The sequence below is a fragment of the Pogona vitticeps genome, chromosome 2 (genome assembly GCF_051106095.1).
Source record: "Pogona vitticeps strain Pit_001003342236 chromosome 2, PviZW2.1, whole genome shotgun sequence".
In the NCBI taxonomy this organism is placed as follows: Eukaryota; Metazoa; Chordata; class Lepidosauria; order Squamata; family Agamidae; genus Pogona; species Pogona vitticeps.
The window spans coordinates 279,301,694-279,324,983 of record NC_135784.1 but is presented as its reverse complement, the minus strand read 5'-3'; the positions used below and the strand labels follow the sequence as shown (position 1 = coordinate 279,324,983).

Below are 23,290 nucleotides of genomic sequence, written 5' to 3'. Positions count from 1 at the left end.
GCCCAAAGAAGTAATGTTTCCAAGTTCAATTTTGTTCATTTATGAAATGCAGGAGGGTTTCCTGACAGGATGGAAAAACACAGAGGAAGGGATAACAATAAAGCATCTCAGTGCAGACTCAAGTGACAGTCACCAAGATAGAATCAAACAGATGTTTAAAAAGAAATTTTATCAGCACATGTTTGTATTGTAACAAGCAGAACTCTTCCACTTTTGATGTGACATTGGATCACCTTCAACTCAGCGTTAATTTTGTCCATATGAAATGCAGATGATCTGCCTGTTTCATCTCCCATAGTTTCAGTTGTCCTCTCAACCTGGCCTAAAGGATCTTCTTTCTTTAGGCTTATCAATAGAATAATTTACTAGGTCATGATTAATACTTGCAAGAATCAGTTGCTGCAAGGGTAAAAAAGGTACACATACCATATTCTCTGGAAACACCCATGTCTCTTTTACTGTGAGCATATCTATTCCTTACCAGAACTTGGGTTCTGATAAAAGAACTATATGAATAATAAATAGGGCATGCTGGACGTTTCCTGTTTGCATGAGAACCTCTCTCTTTCTTTCACTCTCTCCCTGTCTTTCCTTCTTATAGCAGTTTTGCCCTCCTCTTTGTTTTTTTGTTTTTTTAAAAAAGTAAGGTTGTTTCTAAAATTATGAATTGCAAAATGAATGGTATGCATGGGAGAAAGTATGGTGAGGAAGGGCAAGAATGTTTGCTGAACATGGGCGCAATTCACAATTCATGTCTGTCATCTATGAAACTGCAGGTAGAGAAAATTGTTATGGCCGTTTCCCCATCAATTTCTGACACATTAACTCAGTCTGCATTCTACATACAGTAATCTTGGTGCTGTTTTGTTACAAAGTTCCAGACTACTTAAAAGTATTTGGGGTGAGTAGTGGTAATATCAAAACAAGGAGATACATTTTTATGTAAATGTCTTAAAACCCAACATCAGTAGATGGAAAAAAAATTTTTATACATATCCTATTCCCCAGGGAGAAACACTGCAAAATATTTATCACAGCAGGGCATAAAGATAAGAACCTTGCTGAAGGTGTCTAAGGGGCAAGCTGTGCATCCTATGCAAATATACTGTATATGATAAACCCTGACAGCTGTTTTTATGAAGAAAGGTGGCTTTGGAAAAGACCCATTATAAGTGGGGAAATGGTGATGGGGGGGGCAGAAAAGGGTTGAAGCTTTTCCCTGAGATACTCTCAGTGACCCTCCCTCCCCTCCCACACCTTCCATTCCATATGCCTGCAAACACCTCCTTAGAACTCCCATGGTGGGAGGGAGGGAAGGTGGAGAAAAGTTGGGGGCATGAGCTGGAAAGGGAGGGTGTTGCTTGGAGAGAAAAAAATGCATACCTTTCCCTTACAAATCTGCTCTCTGTTCACAATGGCCCTTTCCCACCCTGCTTCTCTTTCCGAATATGTAGCCAGAAAGGCTGTATTACACATGCTTGCTTGAAAGCACTGAGATGGTTACTAAGAGACTGTGGTCTTATTTACATTTGGCTGTCCAGTGCTCATCCAAGAAGTTGTACTATCAAGTTGTGGGGCTGATACTTGCTTCTCAAGAATTGCAGTGAATTGCTGTGCTGCTGCACATACAGATCTCAAGCTCCGAGGCAAGAGTTGCAACAGAAATAGGAATAAGTACTACGGACCAATCAACTGTTAAAATAAATTTGCCTTTCATAAGCCTTGATAATCACTCAGAGGAGTCCCTAGCAACCATGCAGAAATAAAAATTATATTAAGTTGTGTGGATAGCATCAGAATCTTAAATAACAAGAAGGGTTAAAGTACTGAATGTTAGATGACAACTGATATCCTGTCCTCCTTTACAGATTTGGGTTTGCTCTGTAATTAAGCAAGAGTGAATATTCTGATAGCAATTGTCCTGTCAAAAGACAACCTGAAAATTTAATGGTTGGCCACTTGGCCATGTTTGAGGAAGGAGAGAGTGAAGAAACACCAGGAAAGGCAGCACACTGTATCATCCCATGGTCACACTATATGTTTATTCCAGGTTTTATACAGATGCTCCCCCGCAAGCATTGAAGGACATCTGATGTAGCATGTGATCTAGCTTGCCTAGAACTGTATCCTGCATTTAGCATGCTTTGTTTTGTGATTGGTCATTAGAGGGTAAAAGAGGGGACTTCACCCCAAAGTTTCAGGGGCACATTGTCTCCCGATGCTAGTGAGGACTGATGGGTGCAGGTCTGAGTGCTGATGGCTGATAACTCAGAAAATCCTACTGTGGGCGGGGGCAGGGTCTAAACACATACCCCTGACTCTCAACTCTCATTTTTTTAGTGGTATGGGCGGTCATCTCAGAATCGTATGAATTTAAAAAATTACTCCTCCCTTTTACAAATCACAGCTAGTTTGTCCATTATCGCTGCTGCGGGAATGGTGCTGAAAATGATATCTTTCTGACAACTGATTTCAGGTCTTTCCATTATGTTTTTAAATGCTTACAACATCATTTGTTGTCCCCACACTGTGAGTTCCCATCCTACCTCTCTGCTCTCCGATGTTCCTACTGATCACTGGTAGGGTTTGAGTACTCTTAACATGATGACAATTCCCATCTAAGCATTTTTAAAATAGTACAACCACACCTGGCATCAACTGTAACATCAACATGTTGAATAGTCTGTGTACTGTAGCTTGTCATATAAAGGTATTTAAACACACCTGTGCACTTATAAGTAATACTTCTATTTTTAAAAAAAATAAAATCAAATCCTCATTTTGGAAAAGCTGAATCTGCAGGTGATGCCTTCTGTCCTCGTTGTTTTCTTCAACATTTCTGTACTTGGTTACCTGGTACCCTAGCTTTATGCACTCTCTATTCTGTGAAATTCTTGACATAAGTTATTATAATCATAGAGGGTTAGAGATGAAGTTGAATGCACATTATAGTGAGACTTTTTCCATGAATGTGGCCATAAATTGGCATGGTGAAAGCTCCTGCAGTGTGCTGCCTTTTCTAGGAATTAGTAGCATAGTTGACAGACCTCGATAAACAAATAAATCCAAGTCTCTTAAGGGAACCTGTGGCACTTTTTCAGTCCAAAAAACAAATGAGCGTCAGCTTGCAATCACGTTGATGGCTGCAGAGGAGGAGCAAATAAGGATAAAGCTGAGCAGTCAATGTGCTTGCTCCTATAAAAAGGTGGGTACAGCTTTTGCTTCCTTCATGTTTCCACCATTTGTTTTCTGTACAGTCCCACAATGCCACCAGAAGAAGGGAAAGGTAAAACACTTTTGAGTGCTCTCTACCTAGAAAACCTTGAAAAGGGTGGTAAAAAATATAATAAACAAATACTGTAAATAATACCCGGCTCAGTTGATAATTCTAACCTTTTACTACTCTATCTCCACAGGAGTTAGTTCAAAGCCCACTTGATCAGGTTTCCTACCAAAAATATCATCCCCAGTTCCCAATAGGTACATCTCATATAGATCAAGAAGTCCTACATATACCGTAAATATCCATGATCCATGAAATCAAGCCTTCCTCAATGGCACAATCTATGTAACCAGCGGTTCACTTTCAATATTTTTCTTTCTGTCCCCTGACCTTTGACAGGAAGGAGTGATAAAAACAGTAATTGTGCCTCCAGCTCCTTCAATTTCCTGCTCAAATGTTTGTCACCCTTATGATGCATACCAATCAGTGCTGTTTCCAAAGCCCAGTCATTTCTCCACGGCAATGTGTTGTTGTGGGCAGGTGGCAGAAATGAGAAATTGAGTGGGAGATCAATACTTAACCTCCCTGCCAACTTACTGCCCTATCTTACAATAAAACGTGCTTCTCTGCCGATTTTTCTTCCAGCTAGAAAATGTCGGTGTGCAGTTTCAGCTGAGGGTATGGTAACACAAAAGGAGAGAAAACACATCTTAAGTTGTATGTGCTTGCTTCTGTATGGATTTCTTTGTTTGCATTTCAATCTACTAATGTCAGAATTTGTTAAATGTGTGATTTTGCTGCCATTGTTAGTGATGAGAAATCTTATTTCTGCTTCAAACCTGAGTCTGAAATATTTACATACTTTTACATTAGAAACTGGGTCTGTACCTTAAAAGTGGCATTCTAAAAGAGTGCTATAGAAGCTTCCCCATCTGCTCAAGTGCACTTGACATCCTGAAACGAATCTATTTCAAAAATAAAATAAAGCTCTGCTTGACTGAGTAGAAGAAATGTGCACATATGAAAACAGGCACTAGAGATACAAGGCTGCTAGGCATTCAGATATATCTCTACTAAAACATTCCGTTTCTGATAACAGCTCCTAGAATCCCCTAGAATTTCCTTGGGCATTGCTCTTGATGGATGGGATCTGCAAGTTGTAGTCCACATTTCCAAGTTTTGGTGTCTACCAGAGACATTGCTGTTCTTTTTGAGCTTGAGTGTGGCATGGCAGCATACTATGTTGTACTTTTATAAGGAGGATAAAAATTCCGTCAGCTTAAATGTCACACTACATGAAAAATTATCTGTGGTTAATTGTTATTGTGTTTCTAGTTTTTATGGAAAGCAACTTCAGTCATCATCACCTATTGCCCTCCTGAACATAATTAAGAATGATCATTGGAAAAAAGATCAGAAAGGGTTAGCTGTTATAATGGTTATGGTAACAAGATTAATATTTGCAAAGAATTGGAAAAGTAACAAACAAATTAATATTGAAGATTGGTATAAAGAAATGTGGAGTTTAGCAATTAATGATAAGTTAACATGTGAAATTAAAGTAAGAAGAGGAATGGTAAAGTCTAATGATTTCAAAGATGTATGGAATTGATACTTGGAATATGTATTTTAGAAGGGGAAAGGCTATAGGCCAGCAGAAGCATCAATGTATTTTTGGAGAGGAATGGGGTGAAAAGGGGTACAAATTGATATTATTGATTAACTAGTCCAAATAGTGAAGGTGGCACAGGTGGGAAATGTTTAATGTGTATTCCATGTAGTCACTACTGAGTTTGTATTTTAGTTTAGTTTTGTTATTTGTAGCTTTCCTTTTTATTAATTAAAAAGAAAGAAAGAAAGCCACTTCAGTGAAGTCCATTTTGACTCAAGAACTGGCCTGTGGCAAGTGGAGGGGGGCCTTTTCCCAAGTTGTATAATTGTCATTACCATAATCACAAAAACTGTTGTTTGTTCTGTCACAGAGGGGAAAAAAGGACAAATATCACCATATTTTCACCACATTAAAAATATTATCTGGGAGGGTAATATTGTTCTTCTTTACCTGGTGTCAGTCTAATCCCAACTGGTGCCCCTTCTCCTCACTCACAGCTGCTTTAAACTAAAACAGAAATGTCAGAAGATAGGATTACAGTTTTGACATATGATGGGTAGGATCCAAAGACCTTCCCTTTCAGAACGGCCTCTGTCAATGGAACCAGAAGGCGGGAGCAACCCCTTGCCTTAGTGCAGCCTTCCATGTACATCCTCAAAACCTGAGTTGCCTTCTAGAGCAGGTTTTCAGTGGGAGGTGGAGGCCTGCAGAGCAAGGGAAACTGCTCTTGGGCTTGTGTGCAACTGCTAGTGCAGTGCTGGATATAGCCAGTGCCTGGCATGGGGTGACCCTAGGGTTATCTCCAGAGAGGATCTGTATTTTTCATCAACAAAGCTTTGCTTCTTCAGAGCTTGTATCTTGCTTTGCTAGCTTTAGAAAATGCTAGAAAAACTGCCCAGTTTTACATGAGCTGCAAAAGTTATTTCTGATGCTCCCTGCCTCCCACATACCCATCAGTTTTGCTCTCACTCACCATGTATTCTTAGCTAACTGTCAGGTAAGTGTTCTTTCTATCTCCTTAGCCACTGATTTGTGCACTCCTTTTCGTTCATTAAACCAGGGCAACAGGATTGTAGCTGGAGATAGATAAACAAATACTGTAGTCAAGGAATACCTCACCACTTTGAATAAGTTCAAATCTCCAGGGCTGGATGAACTGCATCCGAGTGTACTGAAAGAACTGGCTGAGGAACTCTCAGAACTGCTATCCATTGTTTTCTTGAAATCATGGGAAACGGGGAAGGTGCCAGAGGATTGGAGGAGGGCCAGTGTTGTCCCTATCTTCAGAAAGGGCAAAAAAAAGGGGGGGGGGACCTGGGAACTACAGGCTAGTCAGCCTGACATCAATCCCAGGCAAAATTCTGGAACAGATCATAAAGCAGTCAAACAACACAGTCATAACTAGAAGTCAACATGGATTTGTCAAGAACAAATCCTGCCAAACTAATTTGATCTTGTTTTTTGATCAGGTCACCTCCCAGATAGACAGAGGGAATGCTGTAGATGTAGTATATCTTAACTTCAGCAAAGCTTTTGACAAAGTGCCCCGTGATATCCTGATTAGCAAGCTAACTAAGTGTGGGCTGGACAGATCAAGTGTCAGGTGGATACACAATTGGCTACAGAATCATACCCAGATGGTGATGATTAATGGGTCCTTCTCTAACTGGGAGGAAGTAACTAGTGGGGTACCCCAAGGCTTAATCCTGCGCCCAGTGCTCTTCAATATTTTTTATTAATGACTTGGATAAGGGAGTACAGGGAATGCTTGTCAAATTTGCAGATGATACCAAATTGGGCAAAATAGCTACAGTAATACCCCCAAAAACAGAAACAAAATTCAAAATGACCTTGATAGGATGGAACACTGGGCTGAAAGCAACAGAATGAAATTCAATAGGGATAACTGCAAAGTCAGATCCTGAAGCTGAGGCTCAGATCCTGAAGCTGAGGCAGATCCTGAAGCTGAGGCTCCAATACTTTGGCCATTTCATGAGAAGAGAAGACTCCCTGGAAAAGACCTTGATGTTAGGAAAGTGTGAAGGCAAGAGGAGAAGGGGACGACAGAGGATGAGATGGCTGGACAGTGTCTGCGAAGCAACCAACATGAAATTAACACAACTACGGGAGGCAGTGGAAGATAGGAAGGCCTGGCGTGCTCTGGTCCATGGGGTCACGAAGAGTCGGACACGACTAAACAACTAGACGACAAAGTGCAAAGTACTGCACCTTGTAAAAAGAAACCAATTTCACAGATGGGGGATACTTGGCTCAGCAAAACTACGAGCAAGGAGGATCTTGGAATTGTCGTAGATCACAAGCCAAATATGAACCAACAGTGTGAGGTAGCTACAAAAAAGGCAAATGCTATTTTAGACTGCATTAATCGACGTGTAGTTTCCAAATCCCGCAAGGTGCTAGTCCTCCTCTGTTCAGCTCTGGTTAGGCCTCATCTTGAGTCTTGTGTCCAGTTCTGGACACCACACTTCAAGAAGGAAGTGCTAACATATTGAAAGAAGTTCAGAGGAGGGCGACAAGGATGATCAGGGAGCTGGAAACCAGGCCTTATGAGGAAAGGCTGAAAGAACTGGGCATGATTAGCCTTGAGAAAAAAGAAGACTGAGGCAAATATTTAAAAGGCTGTCATACAGAGGAGGGGCAATATCTGTTTTTGATCATCCCAGAGTGCTGGACACGCAACAATGGGCTCAAGTTCAAGGAAGCCAGATTTTAGTTGAATATCAGGAAAAACGTCCTAACTGTTAGAAGCAGTATGACAGTGGAACCAGTTACCTCGGGAGTTGGTGAATGCTCCAACACTGGAGGCGTTCAGGAAAAACTTAAGATCATCACCTGGCAGATATGCTTTGATTGTATTCCAGCATTGAGCAGGGGGTTGGATTTGATGGCCTTGCAAGCCCCTTCCAACTTCACTTTTCTATGATTCAATGAAATGGATAAGGTATATTTTCCCCTTTCCTTCCTCTTGAAACAACCTTGTATAATATGAAGGTGGGGGGAGAGATTTCTTTCCACTATGGGACACAATACTCCTCTGTTGTACTTATTATAAAATGTTAGCTACTCGAGATGGTCTGTTCCCTCATCCTAAGAAGTCATTCGTTGCTGGGGGAGGGCTTGTTTCAAGCTGACAGCCTAACATTCCCACTATCAACTCTTCTCTGCTCTATCTTCTATTACATGATCCCTCAGTTAGAATGACTTTCCCTTCTGAAAGCTTTCTTATAGGATTGCATTGGAAAGAGATCATAGCCCAGCAGTTCCTTATGCAAAATAGCAGATTCTTCCTTGCTGTCTCTGAGTGCAGTATTAACACTGTGGTTTCCTTGGTGGCAAAAGTTCTCAGTTTAATGCCTTCCTACAGCTATTATGAAGGAGAGTTGATTCCTGCTATCTTATAGAGAGGCAGGCCATTCCAGGAATGGCACAAGAAGTAATGAAGGCACCATTACTGCACTTGTTTGGCGCTGAACATAGTTGGGGTCCACCTGAGGAATGTGGAACTGCTGGGCATGCCTATGAACATTTGGAAGGACCGTTGTTAACTAGGATGATTCATAAGGATTGGCCATTCCTTATGAGCTGTTGAGGAGGAACACTGTCCATAAGCAGATAAGTGACAGGAAAGATGGACCTTGGTAGTAGTGGTGGGGTTTTCAGTTCATTATTTAATTTATAATTTTTTTACACACCTCAATTTGTTTCACTATGTTTCTGTATCATTACACATATGTGCAATTATTCTGATAATTATATGCCTTCTAGGGGTATTGTGGATTCTGTATTTCATTCTCTGTTTCATTTTATTCAATTGATCCGAAGAAATGGACTTGATCCATAAAAGCTCACATTAAAATATAATAGTCTTTTAGGTGACACATGGTTTTTTGTCCTTTTTTGTTGTTGTTGTTCTTTTTTTTCCTTTGGATTTTGCCTGAAGTGCAAAACATGTAAGAGTGTAAGTATTGAAATATAATTAATGGCTTTTGGTTCATGTATTGATTCATAAAGTGTAAGTAGGTAAAATCATTTAAAAATGCAAATTAAATTAATTTCTCCACTGTCCCTTACATTTTTTTCTAGGGCTTTTGGGGAGTCCCTTTAACCCTTTGTACATTTAGAGATGATACCAAAGAACAAGCTGCAGTCATAATTGATTGATTACTTTCCATTGGGATTGCTTGTTTGGTGATATTTCCTAAATTTTTTCACCATAAGCAATCATAAGGAATGATTCTCCAGAGACCAATAGTTAACCAAGTGTTTTGATTTTAAGGTGGTACCGAAAAACAACAAATACAGTAATTTCCTATGGCAGTTTAAAAGAAGCCATTGCCTTGCAGTATCTACTCAGTCTTCTTTTGTAGGACTCCCACATCATTCTAATTCATTCCCTCCACCTAGTGGAACCAAATCTTTCTAGGTTTAGAAATGTCAAATTCAGCTACATTAATTAAACAGTGTTTCACCATGTCTTATCAGAATACCATGCAAAGCTAATTCAATGCATTTCAGTAGGCAATGATGTTTTCATACAAATGTTCACAAAAGCAGACTCTTTTCATTCGTGCCTTTAATTGTATATTTACTATCTGTATTTATTTTTCTTTTATAGGTTACTGAGCTGGAGTGTGTGAGTAGTCAAGCAAATGCAGTCCACACTCATAAAACAGAGTTAAATCAGACAATACAAGAATTAGAAGCAACGCTGAAGAAAAAAGAAGAGGTATTTGTCTGCTTTTGTTTCTTGACTCAGGAAGTAGCCCAGAAAATATGTCATTTACACAGTTCATTAAATTTTAAAATCGCTTAGGTTCATTTATGGGTAATAAAGATTATAAAGTATTTCACCCTGAGACTGATGATAAAGCAAATGATAATGAAGAAATGGATAAGAGTGTGAATGGGTGTGGACTGGTGAAAGTGGGAGAGGGAGAGATTGAGAGGCAGTCCTGGATGTGGCACTGCCTACTGATGATTTGGAGCTCTAAATAAATTTCCCTGGTAGTTCCCCAACACAAGCCACGCAAAGCCTCCCTCTGCCCATGTGTGTGTGTGTGTTTGTGTGTTTGTGTGTGTGTGTGTGTGTGTTTTCCATCTCTAAATTGTTCTTTTGATTAAGATGTTAGGTATGATGGATACTTAATTAAAAAATTGCTGGTTACGACAAGGAAGTTAAAACAATATTATGCTGTCTTCTTATACACAGGAGAAAGATTTTTCTAAAATTTAACACATATAGAATAATCATAGAATAATGGAGTTCGAAGGGGCATATACTATAAGGCCATCAAGCCTAACTCTCTGCTCAATGCAGGAATCTTAAGTTAAAGTATAGCTGACACATGGTTGTCTGACTTTCTGTCCAATGTTGGATAGCTCAGCACCTCCTGAGGTAATTGATTCCATTGTTTTATTGTTCTGTCAGTTAGGAAGTTAGGATGAACCTGTAGTTCCCAGGTTCTTCCTTTATTGCCCTTTTTGAAGACAGAGACAACATTAGCCCTGCTCCAACCATCTGGAACTTCACCCACTTTCCACATTTTCAAGAAAATAATAGACAGTGGTTTTGAGTTTTTCAACCAGTTCCTTCAATACTCTTGAATGTAGTTCTTAGACACCTTTTCTTGTTAGCATGCCATGCCACGGGACCTTACTTCTCACTCATTGTATTGGTTTGTATCACCCTTGAACCGGCAAATAACATCTGAACAGTTATGTTCACAAATAATTTAAATAAAATGTTATCAAAGATTTTATAGAAAGTTCATTTAATTAAATGCACATGATGTTAATTGTATGAGGAAAGTCTGCAAGTAAGTGGTGTATTAAAAAAACTACCACGTAATATGTAAAGGGTGAAATTTTTAGTTATTGGATCACACTACTATATGTTTCCCCTGAGTGGGAAAATGGCCAACAAGAACATAATGTATTTGGGATTCCGAGCATTCAGGAAATTAAAAAAGCGGAGGACAAAAAGAACACTGCCATGGCAAAATGAAGAAAAAGAAAAGGTGGCTTCTTAGGGTTTTTTTTAATTTTTTTTTTTCATAGACTCATGCCAGGATAAACCCAATTGTTGAGAAATTTTAAGCTTCTGCTTTTATTCCAAAGCAACAATATTTGCTTATTCTCACATACAAACTGATTCAGTACCACTATACTGTACCACTATAAGCTCCTGCCTACTGTTAATCAGGCGTTCAGAGAAAAACTATGTATTAACAACTAATTGATATTGCTATATTTATTCAGTATTTTGGAATCTGATTTTTTAAAAATTCTGTTATGTTTCTGTCATAAAGGGTCACAAGGCAATTCACAATAATTAAAATACACATAATGTTAAAGAAATATAATAAATCATTCAATTTAAAAACCAGTTAAACGAGGAATAGTATAAAAATAATCATATAAAATTATGAAAAAGCTTCCAAGATATACTTTTAAATGCCATACTTAAAATCACAGAAGACTCCTGCTTAAGTGTGTAATGTAATTATGAAGTCTGTTTAAAAAGAAATGTCTTTGGAGCTGGAAGGACAAGAGACAGGGGGCTAACCTAACCTTCTGAGGGAAGAGCGTTCTACAGCTTAGGATAAGCCACCAAGAAAACCCACTCTCATGCTCCCATGAAATGTGCCAGAGAGAGTCCTGGAACATGGAAAGGCCTTTTCTGAAAATATAGGAACCAAGAAGGCTGATATGGGGAGATGCAGTTCTTCAGATTGCCTGCACCCAAACTGTATAAGCATTTATAGGTCATAATAACCAGCAACGTAAATTAGGCTGGAAACAGACCAGCAGCCAGTGAAATTGCTGTAACAAGGGAGTTGTGTCCTCTTGGTAACTGTTAATTGTATTGAGTGGATTTGTCTTTGAGAGCAGTCAAATATTTATGCTACCAAAAAACTATGGATTCATCTGGACAGAATTCTATAAAACAGAATTTGGAAAAGGTACACGTTTTGGACACAATGTCTAGAATCTGCCCAGCTAGAGATTCTGGGAATCGTGGTCCAGAAATTTACTTTTCCAAGCTCTTATTTTTCAGCTTCAAAGATGTTCACCTCTTCTTTTCTTTCGTTGATCTTATGCACAACCAGCAGCAAAGACAGCGAAGGGAAAATAGACTTATATAGGTGGAACATATTTTTAGACATTCCTCTTAACAAAACAAAAACATGATGGGCTCAGGACTACCTCACAAGGTCAGTATCTCCACCCTGATCAGCAGCTGGGGCTCTTAATTTAGTCCTGTGTGGAAAGCAAGCATATCTGTCAGACCAGGAGGCAGAGATGATGGAAACCATCCCACACCTTGTTATCATCACCAAGCCTGATCCCAACAGGTTAGAGAACCTTGAGTCAGAGGTACAGTAGGACCTTCATATTCACAGGATCAGGATCACCGGTTTAACTTATCCATGGCCTGAAAATATTAAAGATACTAAAAGGAAAAAAAAACAGAAAAAATATTTTCACATGTATTACCAGAGCCAGGCACTAGAGGCAGCCAGAGACTGTGCTGTGAAAACCTTCCCCCCCCCCCCGTGGCATTCGCCCTTGTGGCCTCTGCTTGTCTTTCCCTCACAAAGGCCCACGTCGCATTTTCCTCTCGCTGCCACGAGTAGATTACCTCAATCCACAATATAAATTATATTTGTCTGAATACTTGACTTGTGAACCGAAATAGAATTTATTTATTGAAGTGAAGCAGATTGAATAATAACCGAGATTTATCAGGTGAACATTATACACAAGCAAATCATCAACAGTTATCTCACTATATACTTCTTTTCTCTTGCTATATCATTACCACCAACTCTACCTATTTTCTAATCAGCTCTAGCTCTCAGTATCTGTTCCCTCTCTTTCTGACTAACCAGCCCTATCTGACTCCTCCTTCTCCCGCCAAACCTCATGCAGCTGCTGACTCTGCCTCTCCAGTCTTCTCATAGGTTCATGCAAATCAGCTCATGAATATGAATGACATGAACGATCACATTCCCTTTTGCCATGCTATATATAGAACATTCACCCTTATCTGCGGTTGTCAGTATCCACGGGGAAGGGCTTGGAACCAATCCCCAGTGATTATGGGGGTCCTTCTGTACTTGAATTGGGGCCTCTGGAATCCATGTCTTCTGAACCTGCTCCATCAAAGGAATCTGCCTCTTTGTGCTGGAGACTCAGTTCCCCATATCAGCTTGTGAACTTGAGTGTGTTGGAGAAGGGTCACTTCCAAAAATCCTAGGCTTCTGTGAAGTAGGTGATAACGCTTTTCTGCTTCTCAGTTGCTCTATTTTGGTTAAATTTCATTGCATCTAGAATATCTAATTGATTCTGGCCCAGTCTTTAAAAGCACAAGCTCCACAGCTAATGGGATGCTCATCCATGGTCAAAACTGACACATTATTTATATGTGCATGTATGAAGGAGGTTGGAATTATGTATTTATTAAAACTGGCTTTATTCTTAATGTTTCAGAAAAACAAATTGTTAAATAAATAAATAAATGTTGTAAATATTTGTTCTTTTCCTTTATTCTTATTTTATGAGGAAAAGGGGAAATGAATAAATATAATTATAGATAAGCATTAGAGTACACTTTTGTTTCAAAAGGCCAGTATGGTTTTAGAAGTGTAAAAGCGTGCTGACAAATGGATAGACCTTAACCCATTTTTCATAAAATGGCTTTTAGAGACTGGTTATAAGTGTCTGAAAACCCTGCTGTATTTGAATTAAAAGGCACTTTCTCTAGAAATGATGAGTGACTGTATGACCTTACAGTATGGGGCCATGCATTGATGGGAAGTTCACAAAGCATCTTTGCAGCCTCTAGTGAAACACAGTACTTCCCCAAAGAGTGGATAATAGGTAGGGATTGCCTTTTGTATCCTATCTATAGTCCCAGAACCACACAGTTCTTTTTCCGACAGTAATTGGCACCAGATGTTTCACAGACAAGTTCAAGATATCTCACTGCAGTTCTGAAATAACTTACTTTCAGGGAAACATCTTCCTTGTTATCTTACTGGTAGGCATGTGCGGCCCTAAGAAGTGCTATTAACATGTTCTTTCATTGTTACAGTCCATATTATTATATCTTGAGAGCTTTGTATTAATGTTCTAATATTATTAATTATAATATTATATAATATTATTAATTATAATATTAATATGAGTATATAAAAATACTCTAATTTTCTGCTACCTGGTAATTCTTTAGAAGTATCTCATACTACTGCCGTTCATTTTAAACCTCACATCCCAGGAATGTAAGAAAGAAATTAGATGAACACTAAGCAATATAAAAAGCACAATATTATCAATGTTGTGCATAATTAAGTGATTTTTGCCATTGTTTTAGACACCATAGATGTTGTTAGACTGCCTAGCCAACGGTAAAACAAAAAATATGAAGGAAAAACCTAGTGTGGTCTTTATACAAAATCCAGGGGTGGGCAGTACTTTTATCAGACCACTAAAATGTCAAAATAGGTAGATGTTTGAGTTCTACAGAACTATTCTTCATATGGGGCACCAAAACTTTGGTGGGGGAGAACATGAGAATATGAGAAAGAGTCAGGTCTGAAAGCCATCCTGCCTAGATGTTGAGGCTTCAGGATCTGCAGTTAAAATTTCAAGGTGGAAACTACAAATACACAACATTTCTCATGTTAGAAAAGATGGAGATGAAATTAGGTATGCAAGAGAAGAACCAGTCAGCTGATAAAGGCTGCTATGTTGTTGTTGTGTTTTTTGTTGTTGTTGTGTTTTTTGTTTGTTTGTTTTTTAGAATCGAACAACCTTGTAAAAAAAATGCCCACAACAGTGTATGCTCCCCCAGGGCTTGCTCATGTCATAAAATAGACCGGAATATGTTAATATTGCTTTCCCCCCCACAAATGACAAGTCTCGGAATCTTTCACCTAGCATAGCATTGGCAGCTAGTATAGCCATTGGCCCTGTTAGCTGGAGGATTCTGAGATTTGTAGTCCAATTTTTAAAAAAATCTCTTCTGGGAAACAGACGTTCCCTATCCCTGGCAATCCGGAATCAGGCTTTGTCCTTAGCATCTTTCCTTCCCAGGTCTCTTAATCACTAACAGAAGAACTAGCTCTCTGACATCTAAACTCTTATGAATCAGTTCTTCCTGATGTTGCTGCAAAATCAATAGCAAATCCCACACATACTGTATACCTATGGTCCTGGAGCACGCTCCCTACTGAGAACTATGTGTGTGAGTGCAAGCGTGTTTGTCTACTGGAATTTAAGACCATCAGACAGCTCAGGTGGCCCTTAGGGTGATGGTAGCTCCCAGGATGATGTTTGAAAAAAGACTGCTGCAATCTGGCCTGCAGCTACCTCCCTCTCATACTACATATGTACTTGCTGCAGCATTAGCATTGCCAGGCTGTAGCTTGTGTGTGCTGCCATAGGATTATGCTCTTACATGGGAAGAATATTTCTTCAAGGTAATCATCAAATCTGGTATGTTTGAGTATAATGAAACTAAAGCCACAAGGACATTCCTCTCTTGCATTTATGCAGCATCACAGACAATGATGTAAATTCACTGCTGAAGTTGAGCTGTGCAACATGTACCGCTCATGGTTGACAGGTGAATCTAAGCCATTCATTGTTGGTTCAGATACAATAACGTTGGTTTGTTCAGGGTGAAAATCCATAAACAAGTTAAGGTCAATTTGGGTAATGCACTTTCTTATTCCCCTTAGGAAATAGAAAAATTGAGAGAAGAAATCGACAATGCTAGAGAGCTTCAGGCGCAGAGGGACTCCTTGACCCAGAAGCTACAAGTAAGTACTGTAACTGGTCAGGGAGGGGCTCTTTGTACATACACCTGAAAACAGAAGAAAGGTGAAGAACTGTGAAGACAGCCTCTTGGGGTGCTATCTGATAGCTTTGATGGTACCAGCTCTTTTTTTCCTGCAGCAGCAGTGTGGTCGTTGTATCTTGATGTTGTGAAGGAGGAGGGAAGCTTCATCCTAGTGCAAGAGAAAGCCTCTTAATGTTTTAAGATAAAGGACAAGTACCAATCCCTGAAAAAGGTTCAGCACTGATAGGGCACCGGTTGGGAGGGGGAATGGCCCTGGATCCTTATTTCTTCATATTACATGGAGTTTTAGCTGAATGAGTGATGTGCTGTCTGGATAGCACTCTGGTGATTTCGTTGCACATGCAATGACAATAAAGTGTTATTCTATTCTTAAAAGACAATGTGGGTTATTCCAGAGCCAAACAGGTAAGTACTCAGTCTGCACCAAACTGACAGCAAGACTAGCTGAAACACAATTTGTACAATCAGCAATCATGTAAAATAGCTTCAATCATGTTAACATCAGGTGCAGAGAGACTGGCTGGGGGGTAGGAAGGGTGCCTGATCTCCATTCAGATTGCAACACCCCCACCACCCCCACATACACACAGAAACCTTTTGCTTGTATTAGAAGACCCCATTCACATTAGTGGAAGATTTTCTTCCAATGCACATACTGGGTTTGGTGGTGGTTGCAGACTGGGATCACAGCATGGGGTGAGAGATTTAGACCCCAGCCCTCCTGACAGGCTACTGGCCTGTATCAGGCTCCCATGGTAGCTATTGCCATTTTGAAAAAACAGAGTGAACCAAATTTGTTAATTATCTGAATTATATTTCATCTACTTTGGTCCTGTTTCAGTTGTTAAAAAACTACCTTAAAATAAGTTCTGAAATTATAATAAGGGAAGGACTGCTGGTAGAAAATGGTATCCTTCTATCAGTGATGCCATAGGCACTACACAACAGGCCATCCCTGTCATAGGTGTACTAGTTACACTTCTTAAGATAGGTTTGGGGTTATTATCAAATACCTCTTGAAGGTTTTGAAAACCTTGAAAAACCAAAATAGCTACTGATGATAGTGCAACAGAAAACATTGTGCAGGGTGTTTGACCACACAAAAAAGGGAGATTTTTGCCTGAACATTAGGAAAACTTTCTAGACAATGGAGTGGAGTGCCTCAGAGACAGGTGACCTCTCCTTCTTTGGAGCTTCTCAAAATGGAAGTTAGATTACCACCTGCTTTGGCATTGGGTTGGATTCAGTGAGTCCATGGGTCCCTTCTAGCTCTACAGTTCTGTGATTCTATGGAAAAAATGCAAAACTATTATTGTGCGTCCTGAAAAATAAACTGATTGTGCAAAAATGTCGAACGTGCCATTTGCCCGGAGACAAGGAGAAAATTACAGATCTTGGGCTGCAACCCATCAACAGAAGCCAAGGCCACCCTTGTGTGGACAGCTCAGCTGATTAGGGCTTGCCATTCTTTCTTTGGGGCTTACCAGTCCAGGCTCCAGATGACTCTGACTTTCTCCGGGGCTTGGAAGCATTACTTTGGAGGATAACAATTCCCAGAATCTCCCAGTCAGCATGGAGATTTCGCCTCATCTGCCTTGTCTCGCACTTAAGGGCAGACTACTGGCAATTTGAATAACTTGTCCATGTGTGAGGAAGAGGGGGGCAGAGAGGAGACAACCAGGTGCACTTGTGCATGCATGGGAGGGGGGGGAATGATCAAGACTCAACAATGACACTTCCTTGGGCAGGCATCAGTACCCACATGGGAATAGATTCTGGCCTCTGGTTACTGCAGTAGCATGGAAAAAGGACTGTGAGACAATGTATTTTAAAGAAAACTTTATATGAATCCCATCTGAACCAAACAAAACCCAGACATATTCCAGCCAGTGCTGATTGAGTATAACACAAAACAATAGCACTCCAGTCAGGAGTGAGGCAGAAGAGCATTGAGAAACCACCTGTGCTAGCATGCTCAGAGTCGGCTGAAGTTCATGGCTTGAGAACTGCCAGAGTGATGAAATTATTACCCCAACCTCTGGATTTAATTTTGGATTTTTCCTCCATGATAGGAAACCAGATTGAAACAGGTGGTTAGGATTAATTCTTGCTGAAATACAAACATCATGTGAACAGTCCCTGTCTTATACATATCTGTTGAAACATGTGGCAAGAGATTAGATGTTCATAGCTTTCTGACTGCATTATTTAGCAAATTGTTGTAGGAATGTATGCTCTTTATCTTTCCAAAGGAACATGAGTGTGAGCTTTATTGACCTTAGACACTCACAGCTGAGTGTTTACAGTTGCCTGGTAAAGTTACTTGGTGCTGTATTTGTGGTCGTGTACGAATGATGTCTATTCTTAGCAAGGTGCTGTAGCATGCGTTTACTCTTGACATGTGATACCATTCAGTGTGACATACACCCTTGGGGAACTCATAGAACAGATTCATAAATAAGTGAAACTGAATAATCCTTTACAAAACTATTTAATGTAGTGAGACATTTTTAATTTAAAAAACCAATGCTATTAAGTGGAGTACCGTTCAGTATGCTAAAATTTGACTTAAACATGACCAGAATCCAATTCCTGCCCAAAGCAGTCTTGCTTCTGAAACAGAATAATTTTAGAATCATTAAAATGCATGCTACTCCTATCACGTAGGATGCCCAGAACACCTCTAGCTTTCTTAAATATATTAGAAATGGTGACAAAGGTACACCTCTAGTTATACTAGCCACAATATAACATTCATGACTCTTCCTATGCTGTCCTGCCCAGTTTTGTTGAATTAATTTTTGTTGGTGAGGTCCTAGGTCATGGACTAGGTGTTTTTTCACATGTGTGCAACATCTTGCTCCTTGTGGCTCATTAAAATCAGGAGGGAGGAAAAATCCAGCTGGGCCAAGGAAGTGATTAATTCCTCCTTTCAAGACTGGCAACTTCTAGTTGCCTTTAGGAAGTGGTGGTAAGACCGTTCCCTCCCAGAGTAATCTTAATAACTTCAGGCCACTGGCAAATGTCCTCTTTTCTGGGATAGGTCCTCGAGTGGGTGCCCAGTGCAAAGTGCAAATTTTAATGTAATCAAGTCCAAGACTCCAGTACTTTATAGAATGTGTCTCCCGCCTGAACCCTTCCCTACTACAATTTAAGGCCTCCATACAACAGCAGCTCAACAGGTGGTGACAAGAAGGCCTTTTCGGTTTTGGTCCAAGGCCTGTGGAGTGACATGCCCAGGAGACCTGTGTGGCCCCAACATTATTGCCTTTTGGGGGCTAGGTGAAAAGTGAAATATTTCTCTACTGCCTGGTATTTAATGGGTTTTCTCTTCAATTTGTGTTTATTGTTTGAAACGTTCATATATACATATTTTCTGTAAGATGCCTTGAACTTTTTTTTTTTTGGTAGAAAAACTTCATTCAAAATGTGGCTTTCTTCAAATGTTAGATTTTGCTCCTAATTTTGAGACTAGACCATCCTCAGCTAGAGGGGTAGAGCACACAGCCCTCCAGATACTGTTGAGGCACAACTACCAATAGCCCTGGCTGGCACAGCCCATTGTGATAGATAATGAGAGATACAGCCCAATAGTAGTTAGAGGGCCGTGTCAAGAAACCTCTGTTTTGGTACCACCCTGCAGCATACTTTGCATAATGATTACTTGAACACCACATTAACAACATACTGTAATTTTTTTTTCCTTAAAGGAAGTGGAAATTCGAAACAAAGACCTAGAAGGACAACTGTCTGATCTAGAGCAGCGTCTGGAGAAAAGTCAGAGTGAACAAGAAGCTTTTCGCAATAACTTGAAAACACTTTTAGAAATTCTTGATGGCAAAATCTTTGAACTAACAGAACTACGAGATAACCTGGCCAAGCTCATAGAGTGCAGCTAAAGGAAATGGGATCTCAGTGCCAACCTTCTTAAAGATGCACTGTCTCTCTTCACAGGACTTTGTTGGGCTCTGCATCAAAGTTGCACAAAATTAGGAAAGTGCTCCTCCAGGAGGGCCTGTTTTAAATTTTCAACAGTATATTTGAGTGTAAAATGTTAGAATTCAGCTTGTAGGTAGTTGGGGAAAAATAACTTGAACTACAAATTACCTCCTTGTATATAATTGGCCATAGATAACTCGAAAGATATTAACAGTAATTGAATGCAATCCTTTTCTAAATATTAGCCAGTTAAATAATGCAAAATGCCCCAGATGACATCCATTCTAGTGTCAGACACAATATAGATTACCTGTTTTATTTTACTTTATTGGTTAAGGAACCTAACTGCTGTGTTTTGTGCAAGAACTTTATGATGACAGCCCTGTCTTTTGTTATAATCTTAATAATTTCTCAGGATATTTTGCACTGCTGAGTAGCAATGCATTACCAATTAATTCTTGCCAGGAGTGAGAGAGAGTTGCATCTTTAATTAAAACCTAGTGAATAACTGCTTGTATAGAGTTCTTCCCTTTTTTATACTGGAAGATACTGTATTTATTTATTAAGTTCACTCTGGTGTTCTATAATATTGTCCAGTGTATGGTTTACTTTTCCCTATTTGTCCATGTATGTAGAAATTCTGTATTCCATTTTGTTACACATTTTGAAGCCCTTATATTAAGACAGATGAGTCCCTCAAAATATATTGAAATTTGCTTTATACAGAAAAATATGGGGGGGGGCAATCTAGTCTTATTAAATATCAGTTTGCTGTTACTAAATATGTTCCAATAGTTTATTTAGCAAGAAACCTCATATTCTGAAAATAATAGCCAGGGCATTCTCATTATGTTAACCTTCTCCTTTCAGTTTTCCCCCCTAAGACATAGTTTAAAGATAGAAAATTGAAATTTAGGGTTTTTTTTAAAATTTATGTATGTTGAATTTTCACATCACATCTGATCAAAAACCACACCAGGCAATATTCTGAACTTCAAAACAGGAATTGAATTCAGTTGTCCTCAGTGAACATGTTTTAAAATTGTTTTGATGTAATTTACAAAAGACTTTTGCCAAACATGTATTTCTTTATATAATATTTTTTTATTTTAAAGAAAAAAAATGAAAAGTAAGCCAAGTGTTACATGTCTGCTTACTGAGTGGAAACTGCATTGTGGGACAGTCTGTAAATTGTCTAATATTGAAGAGGATTTTAAAATATGAACGAAAAAGAATCAGCCACAAAGATGCACTGACCTTCTATTTATACCCAAATTAATTTAAATATCTAACGCAAAATCCAACCCTAAACTCAGTAGACTTTTTTTCCATTTAAGGACTGCTATTCAAAACTAGGTAATATAAGTCGGGTTTTTTATGTGTGTACTGTATGTATATACTGTATAATACACACATTCTAATTTGTATTTGAAGTGAGAGAAAATACATGATTTAATTTATAAAAAAAACCATTTTCTTTATCTGTAATTTAACAGGTGTCTCCTGAAATGTCAGGATTACTGTTTAACACAACACTAAATTATCATGTATTATACTGTATGTACTGTACACATTGTTTAAGTTTAATCCATATTTTACAGTATTTTGTCACTTATTTATTATTTGGGAAAATATTCACTCATTGGATTCATAGATAAAATCTTTCTATGGTGAGTTTTTCTTTTAACTTAATAGCTAGATGTTGATGATGTGTAACTTTATCAGGTCCAGGAGAGTAGTGATTACCTGGTTTTAATTTACCTGGAGACGTTTGTACCTGATTCTCTTGCTTTATGAGTGTCAACTGGAAACATCTTCAGCAAAGTATAAAATTGGTGTAATTGTGAGAGAATGAAGTATGTTCATGCTGGGTGTTCTTAAATAATAACAAGTTAGAAAAGAAATCTGTTGGCAAAAAATGTAATATTATTTTTAATGAGATCAAATTTTTAATACAATGACATTTACATGTGGGAAAATAGTTTACAAAATATTTCCACTTAAATGCAGTGTATATGTGTGGTACAAAAATTTCTTTGTATAAGTACACACACATATGTATATATACAGTATGTGGAAAAATTTAAATGTGCACATTTTTAATATTTTCCTATTGAAATTAAATTTAAAATTGGAAATCAATATTTGAGAATTTTTTTTCTCATGTATATTAAGAAGCTTGACTTTTGGGTTCTTTTGTTTGTAAAAATAAAATCTATGAGGGCTGTACCATTGAATTCCCCAAAAGTCATCTGATGTGTTTATGGGATAAGGTAGATTTAAGTGCACATATAAATAAAATCCTATCGTTAAGAATATTTTAATGTTCATTTGCAGAAGGTGGGTTTTTAGAAACTGTTATGTTGGAAACTGTACGCTGAAATTTCTGATTAGGTGGACATACCTACTGTAACCTTGAAAACCTCTGTATTCATAAAAATTGGCATATGGGGGGGAAGGGGTTTCCAGAGGCAGGTATTACATGTTGTATCTATCTTAAAGAGAAACTGTGGGTTATATATGCCAGAAAAGAATGTTGGGTATCATAAACATAAAGCAAAACAAAAAGTAAGCAAGAACTTACATAGGAAAACAATCACATTATGTATAACTTGTTATATGATGATAATGGAGACTTGTTTAAAAAAAAACACCTTTTAAAACCCAACAAAATATAATTTTTATTTTGAAATACAATTGCTGTTCTGGATAATGTATTTTACTCCTTTTTTTCTTGAACTCTTTTTAAATATTACAAACTGTTCAATAGATTTCAGCATTTACCTTAATCCTTCCGGTGCTACTGGATTTTCAATCAATGTCATGTTGTGAAATTCTGACTTTGACATAAAAAGGTTTTCTAAGTATATCCCTGTCTGGAAGCTGCTTATTGAAGCTTCTCTGCTCCAGAATGTTCCAACAACTTTATTCCCTGAAGATCTAGCAGATAAATTACTTGCTCCCAAAACACAAAATTCAACAAGTTTAAATGACTAGGCAGTAAATCTTCAACTGTAGCTCAACCCCATCCATGTTTATGTTCAATGAAGCCACAATGGGCATGACCTTATGCTACTCTCCTGCTGGCAAGTTAGTGGAATCCAAAAGAAATGGTAGGGGGTGATTTATCCTTCCCACTGCAGCTCTCTGTTCTTTTGAAAAACCTGCCTTGTCAGACAGAGACACTCTTTCGCCCTGCTGCTAAGCAATTCCAAGGGTTGTAGAGTGCAAAGAAGGAAGTTGTGCCCGGTTGGTGCTGAAGCCCTAGCCCAACACACTGTGCCAGCTGAAGATTGCTCCCTAACAGGTAGGTTTAGAACTGCAGTGTTCATTAGCAAGGAAGAATTTAAAAATAGTTGGGCTGGACTCCCCCACAAAAATAATTTAAAATCTGTATAGTAGTTCCATTTTTCTGCCTGTATCTCTGTCACTTGGCCATTTCACAAGTGTTCACAGTTGCCCTTCTATCAAGAGAAAAGTTCCTTTGTTTTGCAGAAATAACTGCAGTCCAGTGGGTGCGCCGACTGAAGGAGAAAGAGGGAGTTGAATTTGCTACTTGGCCTTTCTTCTGTGGCTTCTGTATTTCCCACACTATTCCAGAGGATCCAGAATAGCACATTCTAAGAGG

The 23,290-nt window shown here is 38.8% G+C and overlaps 1 protein-coding gene across 1 annotated transcript in view; it reads left to right on the top strand.

Annotated features, from left to right (window-relative positions):
• HOMER1 (homer scaffold protein 1) overlaps positions 1-22,531 on the top strand; it is a 100,209-nt gene extending 77,678 nt beyond the window's left edge. Inside the window, exons 7-9 of the mRNA XM_020783716.3 lie at positions 9,472-9,582; positions 15,602-15,682; positions 19,434-22,531. Coding sequence (XP_020639375.1) covers positions 9,472-9,582; positions 15,602-15,682; positions 19,434-19,622 — 381 coding nt within the window. The 3' untranslated portion in view covers positions 19,623-22,531. The remainder of the gene's footprint in view (positions 1-9,471; positions 9,583-15,601; positions 15,683-19,433) is intronic.
• The last annotated feature ends 759 nt before the right edge of the window (positions 22,532-23,290 follow it).